Source organism: Helobdella robusta, assembly GCF_000326865.2.
Source record: "Helobdella robusta unplaced genomic scaffold HELROscaffold_186, whole genome shotgun sequence".
NCBI classification, from domain to species: domain Eukaryota; kingdom Metazoa; phylum Annelida; class Clitellata; order Rhynchobdellida; family Glossiphoniidae; genus Helobdella; species Helobdella robusta.
In genome coordinates, this window is record NW_008704016.1 from 1 (window position 1) to 19987 (window position 19987).

Here is a 19987-nt window from a genome sequence, read left to right on the forward strand (position 1 = left end):
CATTCATTCATTCACTTGTTGATCAATAACTCCACACAATAACGACATAGCAAGAGCTGCTATTGGTTAATTCGTCGATTAAAACTGACCAATCCGGGAATGTTTGGCTGTGGCTGTCCAATGAGAAGGCTCGAAACGAGGGAAAAATGTCTGAGGATCCAATCACGCGTCTCCAATAATACGTGCTTAGGTCTGGTTGGTTGACTGGTTGAATGAATGGCTGGTTTGTGATTGGTTGACTGGCTGAATGATTGGCTTGTGATTGGCTTCTTTTATTGGTTTATTATTATTATTTTATTTTTTTGATTGGTTGATTGACGAACAAAAAAATAAATTAATGGATGGACGGATGGATGGAACTATAGATAAATAAAAGAATAAAAAGATAAATTGACGAATAATTAGAGTGAGAAAGATAGAGAGATGGATGAATGACCAAAATAAAAGAATAAAAGATGCCCATAAAAAGGCAATTAATTCTGATAAGATAGAAAGACAGGGCTAATGAAAGAATAAATGGCATGATAAATATGCAACGCTCTAACAAGACAATGCAAAATTGTTTCTTTAAAAACATACATACATACATACATACATACATACATACATACATACATACATACATACATACATACATACATACATACATACATACATACATACATACATACATACATACATACATACATACATACATACATACATACATTCAAACAAACAAGCAAACAAACTTTTGCAAAACGATTGCATATTCTATTCAATTATTGTATATAAACATATTCATATATAATTAATTATTGAGTCGTATGTATATACACATACAAACAAACAATCACACACATACACACACATACACACATACGAGGCTGTATACAATTTATAATAAAGATGATATTGATGCAAATTGTTGTAATCATTGCCTTATGTTGTAAGCATGTATGCAATTATGTACCTATGTATCAATATATCTTAACCATCCTCATCAACAACAACATCAGCTTTATCTTCATCATCGTCATCATCGTCGTCATCATCATCGTCATCATCATCATCATCGTCGTCATCATCATCATCATCCTCGTCATCGAACGAGCTTAAAGATAGGTTGTACGTGATATTGAATAAATAAGTGTAAGCCTTCCCGTCGTCATCGTCATCATCACCATCATCACCATCATCATCATTATTATCATCATTATCATTCTCATTATCGTCATCGTCATCATCATCATCATCATCATCATCATCATCATCATCATCATCATCATCATCATTATTATCATCATTATCATTCTCATTATCGAAAGCAACATCATCATCGTCGTCACCACAGATGTCGTTCCAATCCTATGGTCGAATGTGTATGGAGACGAAGCAGATGACGATGATGACGACGATGATGCTAGTAACGATAGCAGCAGCAGTAGCAGCAGCAGCAGCAGTAGTAGTAGTAGTAATAGCAATGGTAGTAGCAGTAATGATATTATTCATGTGATTGAAGAGTTTGACGAACTTGTCAGATGCACCGAGAAAGAAAAAGAAGGTTTCTGATGATGATGATAATGATGATGATGATAATAATGATAAAGAAAACAATGACAAATGTTTCAGCTATTAAGCCCAAGTCACCCATTAGCATCTTATGAATATTTATGAGCACCCCGTCAGCCAATAGGGTTGTGAGAAATTATTTATAACTCATTACATCAACGTTTATAAATATACATTTATTATACACACATACACACATACATACACATACGAAACGAACACACTGGCAGTTTATCCACCTGGTTCTTGTGTGACAGCATTCCGGAAGTGTTCTGGTGACGTCATTTGCCGGAAGCTGATGACCGACGTCTGGGAGAGCTGTCGAGTTGGAAGCGGCGTCTACAACAACAACGTCTGTGATGTTTATTCTTGCAGAAGGTTGTTGTTAATGTTGTTGTTGTTGATGTTGTTTTTGTTGTTGGTGTTGTTGATGTTGTTGTTGTCGATGATGATGATTAGACTGGTGATGATGACGCTGCTTCTGGTCACCGCTGCTGCTGATGATGATGATTAGGATTGTGACGATGACGTTGCTGATGACGTCATGGTCGTATATTTATTTCTTTGGATGTTTCTGCTGGACGTATTATTATTTAAACCGGCCATACATTCTACAGCAAGTAATCTCGAGTTATATTTATTTCGCCATTTTTATGTTCAAATTTTTCTATTTTGTTTTATTTATTTTCAGGTAAACTTTTCATTAATTCATTTATTCATTCGTTCATTCGTTCATTCATTCATTCATTCACACAATTATTCATTCATTCATTTATAGGTCTTTAAGTGAGCTATTCATTTTGAGTCATCACCATCATCCCGATCAACAACAACATCAACAACAACATCCACAACATCATCATAATCATCATCATCAATACGTTTATCGTCATAATCATCGTCGCCGGCATATATTCTATCAAAAGAAACATCATCAACAACAACATCAACAACAACAACAACATAAACAACAACAACAACATCAACAACATCTTACCGCCCTAAAAAAAGAGCTATTTTCATGCCAATGCGGAAGCGAAATTAGTTCGATATCGAGCATTCGATCTTACGGCGTAGACAACAACAAAGGTTCTTCAAATAGCACCTTTAAACATTCAAAAGGTTCTAAAAACTGCTTCCTCATTGAAAAGAACATCGTTCGACCATCGTGCACGAAGATAAATGTTCCTGTGAGGAACTGTGTCGATTTGCTTGACGACTGTCTGATTGATTCCAAGTGTAGGTTGGTTGATTGATTGATTGATTGATTGATTGACTGACTGACTGATTGAATGATTGACTGATTGAATGATTGATTGATTGATTGATTGATTGATTGATTGATTGATTGATTGATTGATTGATTGATTGATTGATTGATTGATTGATTGATTGATTGATTGATTGATTGATTGATTGATTGATTGATTGATTGATTGATTGATTGATTGTAAATTTTCAAGACCGAAGTGGAATAATCTAGAAAATTTTTGCGCTTATGATCACATAAACAAAAAGTGTCTTAACAACAACAACAACAACATCAACAACAACAACGTCATCAACAACAACAAAATAAGTCAGCCCAATTCTCATTGGTCGCCCTGCTTAGAAGCTCAAATCTCATTGGTTAATTCAAATTTGACTCAAAAATGTAATTGTGACGTCACGTCTAAGAGTAGTAAATGTTTGGAATTAAAAGATTTGCTGGTAAATGATGATCAGCTTTGTAAAGGTTTTTTATTTTTTTATTTATTCATTCATTCGATCATTCATTTATTCATTCATTCGTTCGTTCGTTCGTTCATTCATTCATTCATTCATGTATTTATTCATTCATTCATTCATTCATTCATTCATTCATTCATTCATTCATTCATTCATTCATGTATTCATTCATTCAATCATTCATTCATTCATTCATTCATTCATTCATTCATTCTACAGTTGAGGCAAGGAAAATTTTTCACAAGAGTCTCATTCAGTCTTCTATCCATCCATCTTTAACAAAAAATGATGATGATGACGACGATGTTGATGATGATGATCTACATAATTGGGATACAGGTATGTCAGTGATGAATGAATGAATGCATGACTTAATGAATTAATTGAAGAATGAATAAGTTAATGAGTAAATTAATTAAACGATAGACGGATTAAAACGAATTAATTAATTTAATAAATTAAATTGTTTTTTTTTTCATTTGTTAAATACAGTTTGTGCTAAAAATCAATTGCTCACCAAGCTAACATACTCTAGAAGAGTAAGTAATGGTAATGATAGTAAAATAATAATTATTATTATTAGAAAATATTAATAATATTATTATTGACAATAATAATAATAATAATATCTATGGTTATAATAAATTATTTAATAATATACAAGTTTAAAGCTTTAAAAATATGAAAAAAATATAATTTTAAAAGAAGCGCTATAAAAACTGTTATCAAAGTTGTACAGTGCCATCACTGATGGCTATGACAACCGGAAGAAAGACAATATGACGTCACTTTTATGTCGGTGTTACCATAACAACAGGACAGCATCGTGTAGCGTAATGCAGAATGCTCCGAGAACAAAATGTCAAGAAGGTGTGTGTGTGTGCGTGTGTGTGTGTGTGTTTTGTTTTTTTCTTGGTGTTTGGAGAGAGAGAGAGAGAGAGAGAGAGAGACAGAGAGAGAGAGAGAGAGAGAAAGACAGAGAGAGAAAGACAGTGAGAGACAGAGAGAGAGAGAGAGAAAGAGAAATTATGTTTTATATTTTCACAACTATTGGCATCAATGTTCAATGTTTACACCGGCAAAACATGGAAGACATGAAAATGTAATAATATTTTACTATCATTCCCTTAATAAATAAATAAACCAATCAGTCAGGTCAACAATTAAACAATCTACTAACCAATCAACCAACTAAACAACGAACCAACCAACTAAACAATCATTCAACTAACCAACCAACCAACTAAACAAACAGTAACGACATCTCGGGACAGAGGCTCATGTATTTGTGATGGCGGTGAAGTCATCTGCGCAAAATCTGAAAAGTCAGCGCTATACCAAAATAATAAGTCAGGTTTGTATACATGCACACACACACACACACATCCACACATCTATACATACACACACACATACTTACATACATACACACATACATACAAAAAATAAAGGAAAATTTTACACAGGACTATTTTTACATGTTGGGTACAGTAGCCAGGAACAAGTTGCCATAGAAACAGGTATGGGCGGTAAAATCACTGATGACGTCGTTTCCGTTCTGTTGTCTATGTTTTTAAATTCCAAAGATGTCTACACTAGCGCCTCTAACGTATGGGAATAAAATTTTTTAAACATTCATTTTAGCATATTTTTTGCTCATTTTCATGTGTGTTTGTACTTCTGTCTGTCTGTCTGTCTCTATCAGTCAGTCAGTCTGTCTGTTTATCTGTCTGTTTGTCTACCTGTCTGTCTGTCTACCTGTCTGTCCTTTTGTTTGTTTGCTTGTTCGTTCGTACATTCGATGGGTTACTCATTCGTTTGTTCGTCCATGTGTTATAAATAAGGTTTTTGTTATTTTATTCCCATGTTTTGATTAGCTTCGAAGGGTTCATCTTAGAGCGAGGTTCAACACATGGTGATGAGGAACGAAGGAATAATATGAATAATAACATAATAATAATAATAATAAATACTAAATAAATTAATAATAATTAATAATAGTAACAATAAATACTAATCATATTTACAATTCTTATCATAATTTAGTCAGTTGAATGCAAAGTCTTAACGTCAAATACTTACAAAGGGAATTTTCTGTTCAAAATATCGTCTGATAATAATGTTAGTTATTATTTTTATTTTATTATAATTATTATTATTAGATGTAGTAGTAGTAGTAGTAGTAGTAGTAGTAGTAGTAGTAGTTCTGGTATGAAAATACTTTTAAAACATTTTTGTTTAAAAAATTGGGTAGGCGATTAATTTTATTGTAAAATTTTAGCTGTTTAATTAATCAGTTGGTCATTATTATTGCCATAAAATTATGATGAACGACAAACATAACATCCCGAACCACTAAAAAGTAAAAATAATCATGTCAGAAGTGGGATTTGAACCCACGCCTGGAGAACCAGACTGCGACCTGAACGCAGCGCCTTAGACCGCTCGGCCATCCTGACTTGATGATTTCATTGCCAAAATGCTTTAGAACCTTTGATGCAAATATAATTACTGCGTCGTGCAAATAATTAATAATTATTATATTATAGTTATAATATATATATATATACTATTATAAATTCATAATTTTTCTCAATTTAAGGTTGATTTTTGCATAGAGAAATCACGAAACCTAGCGAGGTTAATAAACGAACGAAACAAGGTGCTAACAGAAATAGCGGAACTCTCCATACTAAAAGTTGCCCAACTGGAATACGTTCACATTTTTCCGTCAAAAAATAGTTCGAAGTTAAAATGGAAATCTATCCACAGGGGGTACGAAGATCAGCGACATTTTAGGCCATCAATCAATCGCGCTCCATCTATCAAAAGGCCACTATCTACATTCATCTTCATTAATTTCCTCTATCTTTCTAAATTGTTAAGACCTATTTAGTGATATATCGCTCTGAAAAATTACTAGTTTTTTCATATTATTATTATTTTTAATAATAATTATTAATATGGTTGTTATAATTTATGAAATTGTATATGTTTAGGCCAGTTTGTAAAAAATAAACGAAAAGAAATTAATTTTTTTTTCCAACAACGTCCGTCATTGAATCTTGCACACCAACATGAATTAAATAAATAAATGAATGAATGAAAGAAAACTGGAAAACAAAGTCACTCAATCAACCATCCAATCAACCATCCAATCAACCATCCAATCAACCATCCAATCAACCATCCAATCAACCATCCAATCAACCATCCAATCAATCAATCAATCAATCAATCAATCAATCAATCAATCAATCAATCAATCAATCAATCAATCAATCAATCAATCAATCAATCAATCATTCGATCAATCAAAAAACTATATACAAATTTTGAATATTTCTGAAACAAAACAAAAAAAAACCAAACACTATCTACATGAAATGATGCCAAAAAGTAGAAATCACAAAACGTTAATGATGTGATAGTTAATAAAATCCCAACAGGATTCATCCAATGATCCTGTATACGATCTGGAGATATCCTCTGTAAGTGGGGCCAGCTGAAACGATTGGAACTGACTTCCATGACGTTTTGTGTCCAGATTGACGTTCTGTAATAATTCGTTATCCTTTTCCGTACTGTTTAAAAGAAGTTCATCTTTTTTGTAAAAGTTGCAGCTCTGAATGATGGGATCGTTTGTTGGGAGGCAGGGATTTTGTTTCCGTGTTTCCGGTTCTGGTTTCGTAGTTTTTTGGCTTTGTTGAGATTCATCAGCTGTTGTTCTTTCATCTTTCGGTGAGCTTGCCATCTTAGCTTCGTTAATTTTCAGCCCTGACATCAAGATTTCAATCTCACTAGGGACTAAAAAAGTTTTGCTTGGTTGGAGAGTAACAAAAACATCACATTCGTCGTTATCTTCATCTAGAATAAACTTAAAACTCAAATTCGGATTGATTTCTGGTAAATTACCGACTGGAAAATTACCAAAAAGTGATTGAAAGAAATCAGATAGAGTTATTTTTTGCAAAAAGGCTTGCCTCAAATCATCATCCTCACACACAAAACCTTGAGCTATACTCTCTGGCACGTAGATCGATTCAGGATTTTCAACTTTTAAACACTTTTTCAATAATTTATTCTTACTTTTCTTCTCTTTAAAGCTTCTGTCAGGCGTAACGTCGCCCTGACTCTTGGCGTCTACTGAAATCCAATCCTTGCCTATCTTTTTCAATTTAAACTTCACTGGCATGGATGACGATGCAGACGACGATGATGATGTTGGGTCAACTTGTTGATTACTGGCAGTTTGTGGCGTTTTCAATTTCGCTGAACTTTCATTTAGATTGCTATTACTACTACTACTACTATTATTATTAACATTAGTACTACTACTGCCTAGGTTATTGCTATTAAATGAATTTGGCGAGTTATAAGTGGATGAATGCAGTTTGATTGATGGCGGGATTCGAGTTTCTGGAGGGGATTGCAAGGGCTCAATATGTTGCAGCCATCTTTGTGGGGAAGCACAAAAGTTGTTCGTGGCAGTGCTACCAGCACCAATGCTGCTGATGCCAGATAACTGAGTTGCTGGTCGATTTAATGGTAAAAACTGTTTCATCTTGCTCGTACTAGCGCTGGAGTTTCTACTTTTTTTGTTCTTTTCTTTACTCTGGCGAATGTTCTTCTGTTTCCGCTTTTTCGCATTAATTTCAAATTTTAAGGTTGGCTTGTTTTCTAAAGTGAAGTTATCATTATTATCTGGGAGTGTATTAAAGTTGTTGTTGTTGTCCGCTTCAGAAGATGACGGCTCTAACTTCTGAACAACAACCGAAAATGATTTGCAGGTCGATAGAAGATTATCAGTTGAGCTGGCTCTCTTCTTAGATGAAACCCCTCTGGACGTTTTACTCAACATCCTCTTGCGTCGGATCTTAATAAGATTCTCCAGATTCTCATTATCATTCTCGTTATTGGCGTTCCAATCGTAAATATCGACCGGTTTGTTGTTACTCACACTGCTAGTCGGCGATAGTTGGAAATTATTACTTGCTGTTGTTGTGGTTGTTGTTAGTGCTGAAGTTGACGTCGGCTTCGATGCGGCGTTCGCGTTCTGTTTCAATTTTTTAGGTAAGACATCTTTTGAACTGTTCAACTGACTTTCAGATAAACTACTGCCTGATTCAACGGGAGTTAAAGTATTTAAAGATTCGCTAGATAGTCTTATCATCTCCAAGTCAGATATTTTCGTATCCGAAGAAGCACTAACAACATTGGAATCAACGTTAATGTTTGAGGTGACCAGATTGTTGGAGCTGGAATTATTTTTTTTCTTTCTACCTTTCGGTTTTTTCTTCCGTCCCGGTTTTGTGGGAGAAGCATTTAACGCTGGTCCAGCATCTAATTTCGCGGCTGTTTCTAGATCATTTTCTGAAAAATTATAAACATTCGCCGTGCCTTCAAACTTGTTATCCCCAATGGCATCATCAAAGTTATCATTTGACGTCGGCAACTCGTTTACTTTAACCTGATCAACAACTGCCGATGTTGTGGCTGCTGTCGTGGCTGCTGTTGCTGCCGAGCTGCTGCTGCTGTGTTCTAAAACAGATTTGTTACTTAAGATGACTTTGACAGTTTTATATTTTGTTTTTTCCTTCAAGGTACTACTGCTACTAATATTAGTTGCAGCATCGGTAATAACGCTACTAACACATACAGTATTATTGCCGTCTATTTTTTCTGTTAAGTATTCGTTACTGGGCAGTAAATGTTCAGACATTTTATCATCTGCAGTATCTGAGCTAAGCATATTTTCGCTTTCCAAACTTTTCTTTTCTACGACTTTCTGACTAGACAGTCTTCTATCTTTATATCTTTGCTTTTTGACATTCTGTTTCTTTTCAACAGCTGTGTCGGGAGGCATATTTGGTAAGACAACGACAACTGATCTCTTGTGCTTAACTTCCGATGATAATAACGATGATGAAGATGATGAAGAAGATGACGACGAGATAATACCATTATTTCTTAAATCAATTTTCAGCTTCAACTTTTCTGGAATTTTCACCGAAACTATAGAAGGTTGATTTAAAATGGTATCATTATTATTGCTAACTTGGGGATCAAGATCTGTTTCATTTTCAACTCTTTCTACCTCATTATCGTGTTTAGTAATTTTACTATCGTTAATATTACAGCTGGTGTTAACATCAGTAGCGTGACTAGTACTACAAATACTAACAATAACGCTACTGCCGCTACTAAACCCGCCACTATCTTTGATACTATTACTCTCATTTGTGGCAATTGTAGCAGCAGCACTAGCTGCAGTAGAAGTAATAGTAGTAGTGGTAGTAGTAGTAGTAGTAGTAGTAGTAGCATCGGTAGTAGCTACAGTACTACTACTACTACTATCATTATTATCTTGATCATTTTTCGGCGTCAGTTCATTTAGAATTGAAACTTTGGTAGTAGTAGCGTCACTGTTGTCTGATTCTGTCCTGCTGCAGTTGATGACAACATCATCCTCATTGTTATTATTATTCACATTGTTATTGTTATTATTATTATTGCTGTTATTGTTGTTGTGTTTATTCGCATCCAAGCTTTCATCCTCGTCGTTAGATTTAGACGCCGTTGAAATGACCATTTTCTCAATATTCCCCTGTTCAAACCAATTATAAAAAAGATAATCTTAGCCAATTAATTAATTAATTAATTAATTAATTAATCAATCAATCAATCATCAACATCTTTAAAAAGAAAATAAAATACTTTACCTTATCAATGTTTTCGTCTTTATTATTACTCCCGCCAACACCACCACTATTATCATCATCAGCAGCGGCTGTGGTAGTAGCGGCACTGCTACTAGTAGAAGTAGTAGCAGTAACAGCAGCAGTAACAGCAGCAGTAACAGCAGCAGCAGCAGCAGCAGCAGTAGTAGTAGTAGTAATAATAATAAAAGAATTTTCGCATTCAACGCTATTATCTCCAACTAAATTTTCAACCATTTGATCAGTAAGAGGCGTTGTTATAAAAGATTTACCAACAACACCAGCTTCACAACTTACATTATTAGTAGTAATATTACCGGAACTAGTAGAAGAAGTAGTAGCAGCAAAAGTAGTAGCAGTAGAAACAGTAGTAGTAGTAGTAGTGGATGTAGCAGCAGCAGCTGCAGTAGAAGTAGTAATGGTAGTAATAACGTCATCTTGAAAAGAAGTTATAAAAATGGTTTTCTTCTTAGAATGACGAAATTTAGGATGAAGGATGATGGGTGGGTCGGGGTCAAACGAGACATCCCCAGAGCATGTCGACAGTCCCGACGATGTCGACTTTCTGTCACAGTGTTCTAACTTTTTGAAATCCGGTGTCATCATCGAACTGGATGGGAGCTTTGTTTCTTGGAGATCTGTTATTATTGATAAGTTATTTTCTGTCGGTTTGTCTAATGACTTTAGAATGTCATCATTGGTGAGTTTTTCGGTTTGAGGGTCGTCGTTCTGAGTTAGTGTAGTTGCCATTGTCGTTGCTGTTGAGTTTTCTGAACTTTCATCTAGTTTGGGATCATTTGCAATTTTCTCATTTGAAGCAGTTTGATTGGCAGATTCTTCCGTCTCCTGGCTGGTCAGAGACTTCTTAGATCTTTGTTTCTTACCTTTTATGCCTGGGGTGATGATATTAGGAGCGTCATATTTACTATTGGACACCTTTTTCCTTGTAGATTTACGAATTGTCGATTTTTCAGTCAGCTCCGTTGAAGACGTGTTTTCACTTCCTTGTGTTGAGTTCTTCTGTTTAGCCTGACTTCTCGTGATTCGTGGAGACGTGGGGCCGTCAGGGATTTGTGCCTCTTTTGGGTATGACCTCTGCTTTGACCCATCCAAATATTTCTGTATGATAGCTTTGTAGTACATTGGCTTGCCTGTAGAATGAAATGTTCGAAACAGAGGCTGTCCATTGTTGTTTATCTTTGCACTAAATTTCTTCCAACATGACCTAAAATTAGTTGACTGGGGACTGTCTGATGAGATGGAGTGTGATGAAATGTAACTGAAATTTGTCGATGAGGATGTGATTGTTGATGTTGTGGTTGTTGTAGTTGTGGGGATTTTTGTTAGGTTAACAACGGCTGTTGTTGGTGGCTCAAGTAATTCGTCGTATTTCAAACGTTTTCTTGGAGGAAGAGTTATTGTGTGTCGAACATTGTTTGATGGCTGATCAAAATCCGAGTTGATTCTGTGTTCTGATGTGTCAAATTCTGATGTGACTGATTTTTCAGTGGTGGATGTGTCTAAAAGATGTTTCTGTGATTGTTTGTCATCATTTTTGACTGGGGAGGAACATTCAAAGTTGGATGCAGTGAATGAAATTGATAAGTTTGATTCATCTTTAGATGCACAAGACTTGAAAGAAGTGTTAGAACATTCATTTATTTTTGGATTCGATGAAAAATCTGACTCCTTCATTTTTTTAATAAGTGGCATTGGTGCCTCATCATTTTCTTCCTCCTCTTCCTCCTCATCAGAATCAATGTTAACAACCTGCTCGTCCATTTCAGTGTTCTGCATTTTCCCTTCTAAATTATGCACAGATCCTCGAGAGCTATATGGAGATCTTGTGAATCTAGTAGAGGCTGTGGGATCATGTTTCTTCATCTGAAGCATCAAAACTTTCTCACACTCAATGCCCGGATCCTGAATTTTATGAGGCGTGCGACGCAAACCTTCTCTTGGAACATCACTGCCCTGCTGAGGAAATATCCCTGGGCCGTAATTAGGTTGCATCAGACCCATTGGTGACCTTAAAAGTGGCATACTCGTTGGGGGGTACATTGTAGAACCTTGTAACGAGTGCAAAATGGCTGCCGTCGAGAACATATCCATCGCTGTCATCGATGGCATGAACCCTGGATTCAACAAAAACGGCGGTATTTCCTGCCAATTTGACGGAAAACCAGAAAACGGCACCGACCCAGAAAATCCGGGGACAAATGCACCTCTCGACATTTCTTGGAGCAAAGAACCTGACGGATTTTTCGGTGCCGAATTCGGTGTGGACCGATCTTTCTCCATGGCTTCCTTGCTCTTGTTGTCATTTTGCCTTTTTGACTGACCACCACCACTGCTCATTATTTTTCATAAAATTTTTAATTTGGTTTGAATGGATTTTAATTCAAGTGTCTCTTAAATTAAAAAAAGTGGGAATAATTAACAAAACTATTCATTTTAGTGAAAATTTTCAATGTTTACATATGTAAACATTTTGTGAACTTAAACAAATATAACGAAAGAAGAAAGTGAACTTTAAACTATGGAAAGCCAGTAAACGTGTTTTCAACGTTACACGTTAATCAGCATATAATTAGAATTATCAGTTTATTTGTCGCGATAAACAAACCATTCTATTCGTTGACATTTTCCAAGTTTAAGTTTAATTTCGTATTCGTTAATTAGATGAGACGGTGCTAACACCGCCTGCCGATTCGAACGCGTGCACGTATTACAAGCGTACAGTTACATCCATCACGAGACAGTAGTAAGATCTCTTGCAAACAAGCAAGTGGAATCCAATGGAAAAAGAGACAGTACTCAACACAGAAGTGTGCAAACTTCTACGCTTTATTTTATAATCACAAAACAAACAAAAAAATCAAACAATTCGTTAATTAATTAAGGTTAATTAGCAGATTAACTGAATAGGAACTTAACGATCCAACCAAAAGTTCCACGTGAATAATAAAGTTGATTTCAATTATAATAATTGAACCGATTAAAGACATTCGCCAAATATAACATTTATCTCTCTCTATCCCATTCACACACCCACAAACAGACCAAAATGCATAGAGAAGAAATGAGACAAGTGTTGGTTTGGATGGGGAAAATAACGTATAATCAATATGTCTGTCTTTCTCTCTCTCTCACACACACACACACACACGCACAAACACACAGTACTAATATACAGATTAAAGACATGCGGATTTTTTAACGAAAAAACAAAGAAAAAGAATTATCTTCTGCGCAAAGTTTAAAACAAAAAACAACTTGAACTGAAAAATATTTTAAAACCGAAATCTTAACTAAAGGAAGTAACACAAATTATGAATAACATGAATGGTAATATGAATAAAAATTATATGTAATTAAAACAAAGAATCCAACTGATCCAACTGAACAGTTCCAATTGTAACGTCTTAGCATTATTATTATTATTATTTATTTATTAGTACAATTAATAATTATGGTTGTAATAAAATGACATAATATTACGCACAAATATATATATTTTTATATTTATTTATTTAAAATAGACATTATCGCCGTTACGATCAGCAAGCAATTATTATTACATTCGTACATCACCATAAACGTCATCATCTACGTCATCGTCATCATCATCATCATAGTAATTTTAATCACCCCAATCACCACCTCCATCATCTCCAGCATCATCATCGTCATCGTCGTCGAGAAGATTATCGATAGCAGATACAAATAAATACAAAGCATGAAAATTATTTGCTGACAATTTATAAATTTTAAATATTAATAGCATTCATAACAGCAATAATAAGAAGTAAAATGTATGTATGTATGAATGTATGTATGTATGTATGTATGTATGTATGTATGTATGTATGTATGAATGTATGCATGTATGTAAGTATGTATGTACGTGTAACAAGAACATTTATCTATTTATCCTTAATTATCTTTCCGTCTCAATTATCTTTCTTATCTCTTCTCATTAAATATTCACATAGCTACCAGCCTTGGCCCCACTACAAGACATTCGGTGTCTCAACACACATTCAACTTCGTAACTATCATTCACTTATTTGATATGTTGCTAGTTATGAATAAACTTTGAAAAAAATATATATATATACACATACATACATAAATCGTTATCATTACCATCATTCTTATTAATATTATCGATATCATCACCATTCTAGCAGTTGAAATCATTACAGTTATTTTCATCAGAATCCCAATTGCAACCCTCACAATTATAAACATCAGAGCCTCATTCTGGCTTCATAAATCTCGGAGGCCTAGGTGCATTTTGAAAACGCTGCAGCTGATGTTGCCCTGGCGGAAGTGGTGGTGGGTTCAGTTTCGGTGGCTGTTGCTTGTTGCCAGGACGTTGCAGCTGCTGCTGTGGCTGTTGTTGTTGTTGCTTGTTGCCAGGCTGCTGTTGCTGATGAACGTTGGTGTGGAACTGTGGTTGGTTGTTTGCGGCTTTGTTGGAGTCATCTGCTTGCTGTTGTTTCTGCTGAAGATGTTTTGGTTGCTGTGAATCTGGTTCCTCTTGCTGCTGCTGTGCTGCTCCGTGCTGCTGAAAACGTACTGACCCAAACTGTGGCGGTGCTGGAAATCTTTGCTGCCGCTGGTGTGCGGGATATTGTTGCTGATGTGAAGGTGGAGAACTGAAATGGTGAGCACTGTGGCCAAACTGTTGGGAAGCGCGAGGCCTTTGCTGCTGCTGTTGATGTTGTTGAGGACGGATTGGAGGATGAGGCTGTAGATGTTGTGGATTTTGTTGAAGGTGATAATTTCTAGATCTGTCCCTACTATCGCTTCTCTCTCTCTCTCTAAAATTTCTGCTGTTGCTATTACTTCTCTGGTTGCTGTTGTATCTGTTATTGTCGCGGTAGCTTCCTCCACCTCTCCCTCTCCTATAATCATGATCTCTCCCGTAATTATTATCTTCCCGGTCGTCGTGGTCGCCACTGAAGCCACCGCGATGACCGGCACGACGATTATCAACATTAGCAGCTCCATCTTCATCGTAATGATGACCCCGGCCTGGAGGTAGGTCACTGTAATAATTATTACCGTCATAATTATTATCATAATAGTTACTGTCGTCGTTGTCGTAATTATCGGCCGATTCATCGTCGCTTTTGAAGTAGCCTTCGACGTCGCCATCATTCATGCCACTGCCATCCCTGTTCATCTCACTGCCAATCCCGTCGCTGGCGTCCTCTCCTTCGTGCATGGAATACTTGCTTCTCTTTAATCTATAGCCCATCATCATCTACAATAAAATAGCCAAACGATGATGAATAATTAACAATAGTAATTAACGATAATAGCAATAAGGTGAAGTAAAATGAATATACCATGGCCGTGTATGCATTCGAACTAGGTCAATGCAACAAACAAGGCATGCACATTACCGCTGCAGCACCAATATAGACCAGGCATTTATCAAATTTATCAAAATGATGAGTTAATTATGTACAAAAAATAAGGATCAAACATTTCTGTCCGGCAAACTCTCTCCAAATCTCTTCCTAGACATCCTACCACCACCATCTTCTGGCTGTTCATGATACTGTTGTTGCTGCTGGTGCTGTTGTAGTAGCAGTTGGAGGTGGCGACGTGGTGGTGGATACTGCTGCTGCTGCTGCTGCTCATGGAAGGGCATAAAAGGATCAACTGAGTTTTGTTGCTGAAATTGAGGATGTTGTTGTCGATGTTGCTGTCGATGTTGTTGATTCGGGTTACGAGGTCGAAATTGATGTTGTTGCTGTGGATTTTGTGGCCTGCATTGCGGCTGTATCTGATCAGACGGAGGTTGCCGTTGTTGCGGCCAATGTTGATGTTCTTGTTGCTCAACAGGATGTTGATGCCAATTTTGTTGTTGTTGTTGTGGTTGACGAGGACGTTGTTGCTGAGGATTTTGTTGACGAGGATGTTGTTGTTGGTCTTGCGTTGGGTAATAAGGTGCATCCAGTGAGAATGGTGGACGGATTGGGGGAGGTAATGGAAAACTGGGTTCAGAGGTTGATGGAAAATGTTGTTGTGGTAGTTGCTCTTGACGTGCTGGTGGTGGATTTTGTTGTTGAAGGAATGGTGGTGGAACGAGTTTATAAAAGTCCAGATCATTAGGAGGAAAAGATTGCTGTTGCTGAGCTGAGTTAGGATATTGAGGTGGAAGTTGTTGAATCTGCTGTGCCCAATCTCCAGTGATTCCTTGTTTGCCAGTAGTATTAGTAGTAGTAGCAGTTGCTGCAGTAGTAGTAATAGCCGCAGTAGTAGTAATACTTGTAGTGGTAGAAGTAGTAACTGTGGATGTAGTTATCAATGCTACATTTGAAGTAATGCCTGAGTAGTAAGCATACTGTTGTTGTTGCTCATGGTGTGGTGGTGGCTGTTGTTGCTGATACTGCTGTGGCTGTTGTTGTTGGTATGTTGATTTTGGCGGCTGTTGTGGAGTTTTCGGTTTGAAAGGCTGCTTCTGCTGTTGTTTTGTCTGTGATATATGTGCCGATTGTTGTTGTAAAGCTGATTGTTGTTGCAGAGGTGACTGCAGTTGCTGCAGTTGTGGTTGAAGTGGTCTTTGACTTCTCATTGAAATCTGTTTGAAATTTGCTTGAAAAGTGGCAGCAGTAGCAGCAGTTTTAGCGGCTGCAGTACCACCGAAAACATTATTACTAATACTACTTTTTGAATTGCTATTTACAATATTCATAGCAGAAGAAGATGTTGCTGGTAATGCCGTAGTGGCGACATTTTCGTTGCACTGACTGCCGAGGAATGGGATCGAAACAGACGTGTTGAAGAGTTGTGGCTTATGCTGTGGTTGTTGCGGCTGTGATGTTGTTGGTTTTTGTGGCTGTTGTGGTGTCACTACCTGTGGCTGTTGTGATAAAGCCAGTTTTTGCTGTTGTTGAGAAGACGCTGGTTTTTGCAGTTTTTGCGGCAGCTGCTGTTGCTGATGTTGTGGTTTCACAGCTTGATTGTACGCATCAGACGCAGGAGTGTCCTGAGCTCGAGTCATATCATAGTAGGCAAACTGGCTTTGTTGAGAATATTGTTGCTGTTGTTGAGTGTGTTGCTGAGGAAATAAATATTGCTGTTGTTGCTGGTGCGGTTGTTGCTCTTTCAATGGTGGTGGTTGCTGCAATTGTTGTTGCTGATTTTGTGAAACTTGCTGAGGCTGCGATGTTGTAGTCGTTGGTTGTTGAGACGTTTGTTGAAGCAGTTGTGGCGGTTGTAGCTGAGGAGGAGGTTGTTGCAGTAGTTGCGGCTGTACTAAGGGTGGCGGTAGTTGATGTATCGGCGGTGGTTGTTGCATCAGCTGGGGTGGTGGAATTTGCTGCAGAGCATCAACAGCCATCAGAGGAGTGCCATCGGGTAGTATTAACTGCTGTTGTTGTGTGTAATCAGTATAACCGTAGTAGCCAGGGTAATATCCATACCCTCCTGGCTGGTAATATGCAAGCTGCTGTTGCGGATAGAGCGGCTGCGTCGCATCAACAGCTGGTGGCATCAACATGCTAGTAGGATCAGCTACGACAGCTGTGGGGGGTGGAGGGTATGCAAAGCCAGGAATCATCATCTGCTGTTGTTGCTGCTGCTGCTGTAGGAACTGTTGATGCTGTTCGAAGGTGAACGTCGTCGTCTGGGATGGATTGACGAAAAGGTTGTAGTAGGAATTTGGCTGGCCTCTGCTGTTGAGTAAGTCTGTGTTTATGCTGTAGATGTTCTTGGAGACGAGATCTGCTGTGGCTGCTGTTTCATAGCTTGTTGCTGTCGATGCTGTTGTCAGTGTTGTTGTAGAGGTTTGCATCTGGTAGATCGATTGTTGTGTCTGTTTTGAAGGTTCCCCGATCGCTGTTGTCGATGCAGCTGTTGAAGTGTTAGCAGCTGACGTGTATGTGGTTGTTGTTGCAGTTGCTGTTATCGATGTTGCTCTAGTTGTTGCTGTTATTGACGGTGATGTTGCAGTTGATGTTGCAACAAGACTGCCGCTTTTAGATAATTTACTGAAATCCATTGAAAATTTGTTCTTAGCCGTAGCAGCAGTAGACACCACTGATGCAGTCGTCGATGACGTCATCATTGACGCTGCTGATGTTGTGGCAGACAAATCTGTCGAAGAGCTGCTCAACAATGTTGAAGATGTTGTTGATGCAGCGGTAGTAGCAGGTGCAGTAGCAGCAGCTGTAGGGGCAATTTTAGCAAACAACTCCTTGGCAGATTTCCCTTTATATTCAGTCATAGTTGCATAGGCTTGTGTCGCTGCAGATGTTGTTGCTGATGCCAATGAACTCGAAGGTGCCTGCTTGAAAAATGATCTTATCTTCCAGAAGGTTGATGATGATGATGTCACTGCTGTTACTGTTGTTGTTGATGGTGTTGTCGTTGCAGATGACGACGACGAAGATAATAATAATGTTGTTGTTGTTGTTGATGTGGTTGCAACAATAATAGTAGTAGTTGATGCAACAGTTTTCAAAGATTTAGCAGTGGTAGCAGCGGTTGTTACTGCTGTAGATTTCCTGCTCAAAATTGTTGCAGATAATGTTGTTGTCACATCAACAGAAAGTTTTGTGTTGACGTTTTGTTGCAAAGATTTAAATCCACTTTTAGCAACATTATCTCTGGCAACATTGACATCATCATCAACGTCATCATCTTCATCACTCTTACTGTCAGCAGCGTATGGTGAATATAATATTGAAGAATTTTCCACTGCTTTCTTGTCTTTCTGTTGAGAAACATTTTGTTGTTGTTGCTGCTGTTGTTGCTGCTGTTGTTGTTGTTGATGTTGCTGACGTTGCTGTTGCTGAAAGTATTGCTGCGCTTGTCTGTTATAGTTTCCAACAATTTTTGTAGCGCTCAATTTGTCACCATTCACGTAAATGACTTGGTGGTATTTTGGACCGACAGCTGGCAAGGTAAATATTCCTGGAAAATGTTAAATTAATCATCAACATTACCATTATTACAATCATCTCAATCTCTATCATCATCTGCATTTGCACCATCATCATCATCACTTACTCTTCATCTCCATCATCACATGTTTCCTCAACTTTCTCTTGATGTACTCTTCATCGTCATCATCACCACTATTATTGTCATCATCGTCGTCACCACTATCGTCCGGGTCAATGATGACAACAGCAATCCTTTTAAACTTATCAAACATTGAAATCTTTGAGTCTCTGTAGGCTGCGTAGACCATCGTCTGCAAAAATGAATGAATGAATGAATGTATGAATGAATGTATGAATGAATGAATGAATGAAAGAACAGAAGAGTGAATGAATGAATGAATGAATGAACGAATGAATGAATGAACGAACGAACGAATGGGCAAAGGAAAGAATTAATGAATAAAAAAACAAACAGATGCATTAATGAAATGTTGATAAAATAAAAAAAGTAATAATTACCACCATCATCACCACAACCATCATCGCTACTTCATAAGCCACAACCACCACAACCGCCGCAGCTATTATAACCACCGTCATCATCATCATCATCATCACCTGATCAATTATATAATTTCTGCTGGTAACTTCACTGCATACGGCCATTAAGCCATTCAACTCTTTGTTGAGTAGCAGTAAATTATTCCTACAAACTGTATCTTCTTCATCATCATCATCCTCATCATTATTATTATTACTATTACTGTGGTTACTCTGGCCAAACAAGCTAGCAGCGATTTTGTTGAATTTGTTGATGTTGTTGTTGTTATTGTTGTTGATGTTGTTGTTGTTGCTACCTCTATAAGCTTCGCCATGCACGAATTTCTTCTTGGCCAATGGAAACTATATAAATAAATACTTATCAGTAATAAAAACAATCCCATGACTTCAATAGATTTCAGCACGGCATAGCAACCATCGTCATTCCTATTCATCACTATTATCATCATCATCATCTTCATCCTCATCGTAACTACTACAGTCGCCAACATCATCACCACCGTCGCTACATACATCATG

The 19987-nt window shown here is 37.1% G+C and overlaps 5 protein-coding genes across 5 annotated transcripts; 2 read left to right on the plus strand and 3 right to left on the minus strand.

The window, feature by feature from the left end:
- Positions 1–99: 99 nt before the first annotated feature.
- HELRODRAFT_184148 (hypothetical protein) lies at positions 100–2628 on the plus strand (the record flags this gene model as incomplete). The annotated part of the gene is made up of 4 exons (XM_009016584.1): positions 100–190; positions 1334–1543; positions 1782–1903; positions 2563–2628. The coding sequence occupies 4 exons, from the start codon at positions 100–102 to the stop codon at positions 2626–2628; spliced, it is 489 nt and encodes a 162-aa protein (XP_009014832.1).
- Positions 2629–4058: 1430 nt separating this feature from the next.
- HELRODRAFT_184149 (hypothetical protein) lies at positions 4059–6175 on the plus strand (the record flags this gene model as incomplete). The annotated part of the gene is made up of 4 exons (XM_009016585.1): positions 4059–4149; positions 4746–4888; positions 5326–5400; positions 5882–6175. The coding sequence occupies 4 exons, from the start codon at positions 4059–4061 to the stop codon at positions 6173–6175; spliced, it is 603 nt and encodes a 200-aa protein (XP_009014833.1).
- A 510-nt stretch (positions 6176–6685) lies between these two features.
- HELRODRAFT_184150 (hypothetical protein) lies at positions 6686–12356 on the minus strand (the record flags this gene model as incomplete). Its single annotated transcript, XM_009016586.1, has 2 exons — positions 6686–9886; positions 10002–12356. The coding sequence occupies 2 exons, from the start codon at positions 12354–12356 to the stop codon at positions 6686–6688; spliced, it is 5556 nt and encodes a 1851-aa protein (XP_009014834.1).
- A 931-nt stretch (positions 12357–13287) lies between these two features.
- HELRODRAFT_195087 (hypothetical protein) lies at positions 13288–15267 on the minus strand (the record flags this gene model as incomplete). The annotated part of the gene is made up of 1 exon (XM_009016587.1): positions 13288–15267. One exon carries the CDS (start codon positions 15265–15267, stop codon positions 14260–14262), a length of 1008 nt encoding a protein of 335 aa, XP_009014835.1. The 3' UTR covers positions 13288–14259.
- Positions 15268–15492: 225 nt separating this feature from the next.
- HELRODRAFT_184152 (hypothetical protein) lies at positions 15493–19694 on the minus strand (the record flags this gene model as incomplete). The annotated part of the gene is made up of 3 exons (XM_009016588.1): positions 15493–18935; positions 19032–19218; positions 19526–19694. Coding segments are annotated over 3 exons (3799 nt in total), but the record flags the coding sequence as incomplete, so codon positions are not given.
- Positions 19695–19987: the final 293 nt, after the last annotated feature.